General features: G+C 45.7%; 1 protein-coding gene, 1 non-coding gene and 1 pseudogene across 2 annotated transcripts in view; all 3 read right to left on the reverse strand.

The window, feature by feature from the left end:
• Positions 1-393, reverse strand: part of GPATCH1 (G-patch domain containing 1) — a 42,754-nt gene extending 42,361 nt beyond the window's left edge. Inside the window, exon 1 of the mRNA XM_066243565.1 lies at positions 296-393. Within this exon, the coding sequence (XP_066099662.1) occupies positions 296-368 (73 nt within the window). The 5' untranslated portion in view covers positions 369-393. The remainder of the gene's footprint in view (positions 1-295) is intronic.
• Positions 394-4,799: 4,406 nt separating this feature from the next.
• On the reverse strand, positions 4,800-4,875 carry TRNAA-AGC (transfer RNA alanine (anticodon AGC)). Its single transcript has one exon. It is a non-coding gene; the product is annotated as a tRNA-Ala (tRNA).
• Positions 4,876-6,300: 1,425 nt separating this feature from the next.
• LOC136313604 (large ribosomal subunit protein eL34-like) lies at positions 6,301-6,644 on the reverse strand (annotated as a pseudogene).
• Positions 6,645-9,067: the final 2,423 nt, after the last annotated feature.

Consider the following 9,067-nt stretch of genomic DNA (forward strand, 5'->3'; position numbering starts at 1 on the left):
TCCTTCCTCTGTTTCAAGACTGAGCTCAGATGTGCTCTCCTAGTAAAGACATTGCCTGACCACCCCAAACCCCGCTCTCATACGAGGCCCTTTCGTCATCTATTTCCCACCCCTCTGAGTCTCCCTTCCGTCGCTCCAGAACATGAGCATCCCAAAAGTTCGGCGCACACCCCTCATCGCTGTTCCCAGCGCCCGTAGTTAGGAGTCTTGCCCCAGAAGCCTGCCAAGACCCGACACCGGGGTATACGTTTCGCCCCGCATCCTAAGCCCTGGCCCCATTTCCACAGGAGTGCACCTTCTTCCAGTGGCTCCAAGCCTGTGCCATAGCTGACCAAGTCCTCATCGCTGTCACTACCCAGCGCCGCCATCCTGCTCCCTTCCTGGCCCCGCCCCCTTGCTACGGGGACTTCGACAGGCCAAAAGCCTTCCGCTCGTTCTGCTTCGCAAACCTAAGTCTTTAACCTGGGATCTGTGCCTGAAAGTTCTGAAGCCACAACAGCCCATTCTAGGAGGTACCTGAGAGAAGCTAGAAACCACTTAGCTATCCTGCCACAAGGCAGGCTTCCGTTCCTCTTCCAAGAGAGACTGCTTGCCTCCATACCATCCCGCCACTTGTTGGGAAAGTATCTTTGTTACCAGACACACACACACACACACACACACACACGCACGTGTTAACACACACACACACACACACACACACACACAGTATCGCGCTTAGGTTTGCCAGAGTGGAGTTCCCTTCCAAACTTCTGACCCGGAAACCCTGATGTTTCTGCCAAAGGCAGCTCCAGACAACAGTTGATCAGAGAGAACAATGAACAAGAGAATAAAAGAAAAGGAGAAAAAGAAAGGGGTAATGTGAGTTTGGGAAGAGGAATAGAGAGAAAAGGAAAAATCTGAAAAGGAGAAAAAAACAGGAAGGAAAAAGAAACAGCAAGCAGACAAGCAAAAAGTTGCTGGGAGGTAAAGGGGATGCTGTGGGCTGCTTTACTGAACCTAAAGAAACAAACATCTGTCAAGTGGGGTGCTGTTATCCCACCCCAAAACTCTTTTTATTACAGAGGCTGAGCTGAAAACCAGCCCTGGAAGCCCAAGTTTTTAAAATAAGGGTCAGAAGGCTGTGTGAGTGAATCACTAGGATGTTGTTAAAATGCCCCTCCAACCCACGCCCCAGACCTCCTGAATCAGAATCTCTGGGAGTAAGGTTGTTTCTTGAGCACTCCAAGCACATCTGACCTTAAGGCCTTTGTAGCTCCTGTTTCCTAAGTTTGGAATGTTCTTCCCGCAGATACCGCATGACTCACTGCCTCACCTTCTTCAGGTCTCTGCGAAGCCTTCTCTGACCCTGTTTTAAAAGCAATCACTATCTACTATACTCCCTATCCCCCTTATATTTATCCTACTTTATATTTTTTTTACACTTATTATTTTTAACACACTATATATTTTATTTACTGTGGCTATTGTCTTTCAGAACTGGAATATAAACGCCACATGAACATAGATTGGACCAGGTTTGTTATTTTTTTCGTTTATTGATTTGAGAGGGCAAAAGAGAAAAAGAAGTAAGGGAGAGAGGGAGAGAAACATCAGTTTGTTGTTCTAATCATTTATATATTCGCTGGTTGATTCTTTTATGTGGCTTGCCCAGGGATTGAACTGAAATTTGGTATACGGGGACAACGTTCTAACCAACTGAGCTGTCCAACCAGGGTGAGTTGTTCTGTGGGATTATTTCCTTTCAGTTATCCTCAGAGCTTAAAATACTGATTAGCAGGTAGTAAACATTCAATAAATAATTTTGAAAACAAGAATAAATAACTAAATTAACTCACGGTACATGACTTTAAAAAAACAAAAGTTAAAAAAAAAAAAAAGCAGGTGTTAAGACATAGCCCCAGCCTGACCAGTGGTGGCACAGTAGATAGAGTGTCAACCTGGAACACTGAGGTACCAGGTTGGAAACCTCGAGGTTGCAGGCTCACCAGCTTGAGCATGGGATCATCAACATGATCCAAAAATCACTGGCTTGAGCCCAAAGGTTGCTGGCTTGAGCCCAAGGTCACTGCTTGAGCAAGGGGTCACTGGCTTGGCTGGAGCCGGCCCCCCATCCCTTCATCAAGGCAAATATGAGAATCAATGAACAACTAAAGTGCCACAACTACAACCTTTCTCTCCCTGTCTCTGAAATGGAAAAATTTTTTTGAAGGAAGGAAGGAAGGGAGGGAGGGAGGGAGGGAGGGAGGGAGGGAGGGAGGAAGGAAGGAAGGAAGGAAGGAAGGAAGGAAGGAAGGAAGGAAGGAAGGAAGGAAGGAAGGGAGGGAGGGAGGAAAGAAAGAAAGAAAGAAAGAAAGAAAGAAAGAAAGAAAGAAAGAAAGAAAGAAAGAAAGAAAGAAAGAGAAAGAAAGAGAAAGAAATGGAGTCTATGTCCTCAAGGAAGGCAGGAAGGAAGGAAGGAAGGAAGGAAGGAAGGAAGGAAGGAAGGAAGGAAGGAAGGAAGGAAGGAAGGAAGGAAGGAAAGGAAGAAATGGAGTCTATGTCCTTTCCCCCTGAATCTAGGCTCCATGACTTGTTTGACCAAAAATATAGTGAAAGCAAAAGTGGGTCAGGGGTAGAAGAGGGTAAAGGAGGAATAAATGGTGATTGAAGGGACTGACTTGATGATGAAAGGAGACATGACTTGAGGTGGTGAGCACATAATACAATATATAGATGATGTGCTATAGAATTGTGCACCTGGAACCTATATAATTTTATTAACCAATGTTGCCCCAATAAATTTAATTTTTAAAAAATAATTAAAAAATACAGTGAAAGCAACAATAAAACAATTTCCACATCAAACTTTTAAGAGATTGGCAGATTTTAATTTTTCTCAGGGTGCAGGCTCTTAGAACCCAACCTCCTTAATTCCAAAATGATAAAAGAAGCTGCAAAACTTATTCTCTTGAGCATTTCAGATCTTGCTTCCCAGCAACTGTCATCAGTTTGGCTCAAATAAAATCTTATAAAAATTGCCCTGGCCAGGTAGCTTGCTCAGTCGGCTAGAGCATTGGCCCAAAATGCCAAGGTTGTGGGTTCAATTGCCGGTTAGGGCACATATAAGAATCAACCAATGAATGCATAAATAAGTGGAACAACAAATCAATGTTTCTCTCTCTCCCTTTCCTTCGCTCTAAAACCAATAAGTAAATAAATAAATATAAAATAAATAAATAAGTGGAATAGCAAATCAATGTTTTTCTCTCTAAAGTCAATAATAAATAAATAAAATTATTTACAGGTATGGACATTCTGACATTTATGCAACTGAAACACCAAATACCCCTCCTTTCTTATTCAGGTATGCAAGACACAAATCTCAGAATCTTATCAGGAAACTGCAGATAATAAAATGGGCTAAGAAAAGCAAAAACAAAAAAACAAGAAGATGGACTGAGTCACCATGATAGGGAGTGATTTCTTCCTCAGGGTCCACACATCTGTGCCGCCAGTGAGATGGGTACTCATAACAAGGGAAACCCTTACAAATAGAGATTTCCCCTATAAGTGTAAACGCCCTTTCACAAAGGGTAACTTCTACTTGTACCTGTGAACTTCTCCCATGTCTGCTGGTTCTTAAAATTAACCAGCCTTAAATAATCAATATTCCTAAAAGGCATATTTTGGCACCCTAAACTCTACTTCCCTTAGTCTGTTACCAGACAGGGATTGGGTCCAGAGCAGGTCTGCCTCGGACCAGCTGGCAGTGTGTGTAGGTTCTTGACTTTGTACAGGAAAAATTTCACAGCATGAGTCCAGGACCAAGTGATATTGAGAGTACATTTAGCCTGACCTGTGGTGGCGCAGTGGATAAAGCGTCAACCTGGAAATGCTGAGGTCGCCGGTTCGAAACCCTGGGCTTGCCTGGTCAAGGCACATATGGGAATTGATGCTTCCAGCTCCTCCCCCCCGTCTCTCTCTCCTCTCTCTCCCTCTCTGTCTCTCTCTCTCCTCTCTAAAAAATGAATAAATAAAAAATTAAAAAAAAAAAAAAAGAAAGAATGCCTGACCTGTGGTGGCACAGTGGACAAAGCGTCGACCTGGAAATGCTGAGGTCGCCTGTTCGAAACCCTGGGCTTGCCTGGTCAAGGCACATATGGGAGTTGATGCTTCCAGCTCCTCCCCCCTTCTCTCTCTCTGTCTCTCTCTCCTCTCTCTCTCTCTCTCTCTCCCTCTCCCTCCTCTCTAAAGATGAATAAATAAAAAAATTTTAAAAAAATTAAAAAAAAAAAAAAAAGAGAGTACATTTAGCCCTACCTGTGGTGGCACAATGGATAAAGCATCGACCTGGAATGCTGAGGTCGCTGGTTCAAAACCCTGGGCTTGCCCAGTCAAGGTACATGAGAGAAGCAACAATGAGTTGATGCTTCCTGCTCCTCCCCACCTATCCTTTCTCTCTCTCTCTCTCTCTCTCTCTCTCTCATCTCTCTCAAAAAATCAATAAATAATTTTTTTTTTTTGTATTTTTCTGAAGTTGGAAACAGGGAGGCAGTCAGACAGACTCCCTCATGCGCCCCACCGGGACCCAACCGGCACGCCCACCAGGGGGCGACGCTCTGCCCACCAGGGGGTGATGCTCTGCCCCTCCGGGGCGTCGCTCTGCCACGACCAGAGCCACTCTAGCGCCACGGAGCCATCCCCAGCGCCCGGGCCATCCTTTGCTCCAACGGAGCCTCAGCTGCGGGAGGGGAAGAGAGAGACAGAGAGGAAGGAGAGGGGGAGGGGTGGAGAAGCAGCTGGGCGCTTCTCCTGTGTGCCCTGGCCGGGAATCGAACCCGGGACTTCCGCACGCTAGGCCGACGCTCTACCACTGAGCCAACCGGCCAGGGCCAAAATATTTTTTTTAAAAAGAGAGAGAGCCTGACCTGTGGTGGCACAGTGGATAAAGCATCGACCTGGAAATGCTGAGGTCGCCAGTTCGAAACCCTGGGCTTGCCTGGTCAAGGCACATATGGGAGTTGATGCTTCCAGCTCCTACCCCCTTCTCTCTCTCTCTGTCTCTCTCTCCTTTCTAAAAATGAATAAATAAAATTAAAAAAAAAGAGAGAGAGAACGTTTATTATAACTGGGAACAGTGTAATGAAGAAAGGGCTTAGGATAGAAGAAGCAACAGGAAAGAGCCTAGGCAGTTCTGCTTTGGTTCTCTGGAAAGTTAGAGAAAAAGGGGGCCTCACTGACAGGTTCAGGGGGTAAGCCCCGGATAAGCTGCTCCCCTGTTTGCAAGTCTCCTTACAGTCAGAGAGAAAGGTATGGGCATTGTAGAGACAGCATGCTCCTGGGTCCTTTGTTTTGAGACTTTTTCTCTTTCTTTAGCCAGTGGGAATCCTAGAGGAGGTCTTGGGTGAGGAGGTCTTAACAGAATACTCATTAGCTTTACAGGTTTGTCCCTCAATGTGCTGATTCATCAAAATGCACGTAAAGAGGAGTCAGGCTTATTTTCTGGTTAATTTTATTTTTAAAGAATGTCATCAGGGCCCTGGCCGGTTGGCTCAGTGGTAGAGCGTCGGCCTGGCGTGCAGAAGTCCCGGGTTTGATTCCCGGCCAGGGCACACAGGAGAAGCGCCCATCTGCTTCTCCACCCCTCCCCCTCTCCTTCCTCTCTGTCTCTCTCTTCCCCTCCCGCAGCCAAGGCTCCATTGGAGCAAAATGGCCTGGGCGCTGGGGATGGCTCCTTGGCCTCTGCCCCAGGCGCTAGAGTGGCTCTGGTCACAACAGAGCGATGCCCCAGAGGGGCAGAGCATCGCCCCCTGGTGGGCAGAGCGTCGCCCCCTGGTGGGCGTGCCGGGTGGATCCTGGTCAAGCGCATGCGGGAGTCTGTCTGACTGTCTCTCCCCGTTTCCAGCTTCAGAAAAATAAAAATATTTTTAAAAATTAAAAAAAAAAAAAAAAAGAATGTCATCAAAGAGGGCCCAGGACCAAGGCTGGTCAGTTCCAGCATATTCTGTAATGTGTCGACACCATTTGCTCCTAAGTATCGTTGGTTTGGGAAGATAAAACCTTGTGATTCATTAGCTGGCTGTGAATTGCTCAAATTGTTTGGCCTTGTTTAATTATTTTGTCTCAGTTACCCTTACTCAACTTGTCAAGGAATTTCCCTAATTTTTTACTATTCTGCATTAGTCCCACCTTCAAAACTTCAAATAAGAATTCCCACATTCCAGAAACTAGGTGAATACATTGTTCTCTATCTCATTAACCAATTTTTATCTTTTGTTTGTTTTTGCATTGTTTTTATTACTTAAAAGAGCTTCTTTTTTAAAATTTAGCTCTCTGACTCTGAGCTTGTGCCTTCAAAACTCACAATGATTATCTGCTCTTCAGTAAGGAAAGTACGCTTGATCCTGTCACTGACACATTTAGCACAGACCTACCATAGGCCCTGCTGACATGTTTTTTCATTTTAGACAACCTCATTTGAACTTTAGGTCTCACAGTAGGAACTCCGCAAAGTCAGCTTGGCCAACCATATGCAGATTTTGGTGTTTCCCCAACCTTCTTGGTATAAAGGTAAACAATTCCATTACCAGAGGTTTAGGACAGCCTTCTTTTGTTAGACTGTTGTAGGACAGCCTACATTGGTACGTCAAACACTGGACCATTCTGAATGACAATAGACATCATCCCTGGAGGAAGCAAAGGAAAAAAAAAATCTCAATCTTAAAACTAGGTCAGTTTAGCCTGACCAGGTGCTGGCGCAGTGGATGGAGCATTTCCTTGGGATGCTGAGGACCCAGATTCATAACCCCGAGGTTACTAGGTTGAGCACAGGCTTACCAGCTTGAGCACAGGTTCACTGGCTTGAGCGTAGCAAGAGATCACTGGCTTGCTGGAGCTCCCCAGGTCAAGGCATGTATGAGAAAGCAATCAATGAACTACTGAGGTGCCACAACTATGAGTTGATGCTTCTCATCACTCTCTCTTCCTGTCTGTCTGTCCATCTCTCTCTCTCTAAAAAAAAAAAAAAAAAAAAAAAAAGGTCAGTTGTGTCAGTGTGTCTGATCCTGATCAGGTAGCTCAATTGGCTAGAGAGTCATCCCAACCAGCCAAGGTTGTGGGTTTGATCCTGGTCAGGACACATACAGAAATTAACCAATGAATGCATAAATAAGTGAAACAACAATTTCTCCCTCTAAAATCAATAAATTTAATTAGAAAAAAAATACTTTGCCCTGGCTAGATAGCTCAGTGGGATTGAGTGTCATCCCCATATGCCAAGTTTGCAGGTTCGATCCCCAGTCAGGGCACATACAAGAATCAATCAATGAATGCATAATTAAATGGAACAACAAATCAATGTTTCTCTCTCTTTCTCCATTTCCTCGCTCTATAAAATGAATAAATAAAAAAACAGGCTTTCTAGTGTCCAAGCCTACACCTGGAGCCTTTGCCAGAAGTAATGGAATGAATAAGAGTGCCTCTTAGAAAACTCAGGTTCGTTTACTTTAGACTTCTGAGGACACCTATCAACAAATTATTCTAAGAAATTAAAGGTTTTGATTTCTACACTATAAAATGGGTTAGAGGAGCCCATGCTGGAGAAGAGCAGAGAAAGGCCACGTGGAGGAGAGGAGAAGCAGCCAAGATGGCGGAGTGCTGAAGGAGAAGCCAGTTTGTGCAGAGAGAAGAAGATGGGGAATCGAGGTGAATAAGGCTGGTGCAAGCTAGGATTAAAGCTAATGGTCCACCAGTTCTTGGCTCTGTTGTTTTATTACCATCTGTCTGAATCAAATGCGAACCTGCGTTGGCCAGGTGGCTGTGATGGTGGCCGTGGCTACTGGCCCTACATTTGGCATAATCAGCAGGATTCGATACAGATTGGTATGAAGCCACCACCACCTTTGAAGAGTGGAGTAGAGGACTGGCTGCTGTTATGTTTCCCCATGGCTGTCCTTTTGGGGGCCGTAGGCTGGCTGACTTTTATAGCCATGCATGAGGAAACCAAGAGCTCTGTGGAAGAGGCTGCCTGGGACCTGCAAACTGAGCAGTGGAAGAAGGTGAAGCAAACGTGGAAGAAAAAAAATGCTGACCCTGGAGCTGGAGCAAGCACCGGAGAAGGCCGACTGGGTTTGTGAAATTCACTTAGAAATGGAGCAGCTGCTGGAAGAGAAATCACAAGTTCATGAGTTGCAGCTTGCCCTGGACATTGTGGAGAGCCAACAGTGGCAGGAGGCCAGGGCTGAGGCCGGGGCAGGGGCTGCAAGGCCCATGGAGCAGAAGGCAGTGACAGCCCAGGGCTCATGCCCAGCGGCAGGAACTGGTGTTTTCAGTTCCTCTTTGGAGGATGAGGACACTTGGGCTGGAGTTGCAATCTGCAGTCTCCAGAAGGTGAGAGCCCAGCAGCAAGGAGTACCTACTACGCCGCTGGTAGGTCTGCGATTTTGGGACATAGGGGTGAATGCCATCATGCTCTCTAGAGCAGAGATGGAAATGCTGACTGCCATTGCCATGTGCTCCTCTTTGGGACAGTATAAGATCTGCCAGGATGGCAGGGATGGGAGGGAGGCTGAGGCCCCATGTGCGTGGACTGATTACTGGACTATGACCAGAATGGGCACTGGCTCCTTTGTTGGATGGACTTACGAATTTTGGACAATGTGAAATACCCTGATGGGGGTGGGAGGCGGCTTTGCTGGAGGCCCTTCCCCTGCCCTGGGAAGCTTTTCAAATGGCTAAAAAAAAGGCCGAGGACATTTTGTGCTTTTGACAAAGTGCTCAAAGACTGCTGAAATGTACCTTATAATTATTGAAACTGTATAATTTGTGCTGTTATTGTAATTTGTGTAATGTGCTTAATTTCCTTGTACCAAAATACCTGTGCTTTAGATTGTAAGCAAGCAAAAGGGGTAGAATGTTGGTCAAATAAGTTTGTAAATATGATATATATGTTTGCTTGCTTATAGTTTGCACTGGGTGTGGGGGACAGGCTGTAAGCAGGCAGGGTCCTTATAGCCTCAGGTTTAGTTTTAAGACTAAGCTTTTCCCCACACCCTTGACTCTTGCATGATGTGGGGTGGTGCACTCT

The sequence above is a fragment of the Saccopteryx bilineata genome, chromosome 9 (genome assembly GCF_036850765.1).
Source record: "Saccopteryx bilineata isolate mSacBil1 chromosome 9, mSacBil1_pri_phased_curated, whole genome shotgun sequence".
Lineage (NCBI taxonomy): Eukaryota > Metazoa > Chordata > Mammalia > Chiroptera > Emballonuridae > Saccopteryx > Saccopteryx bilineata.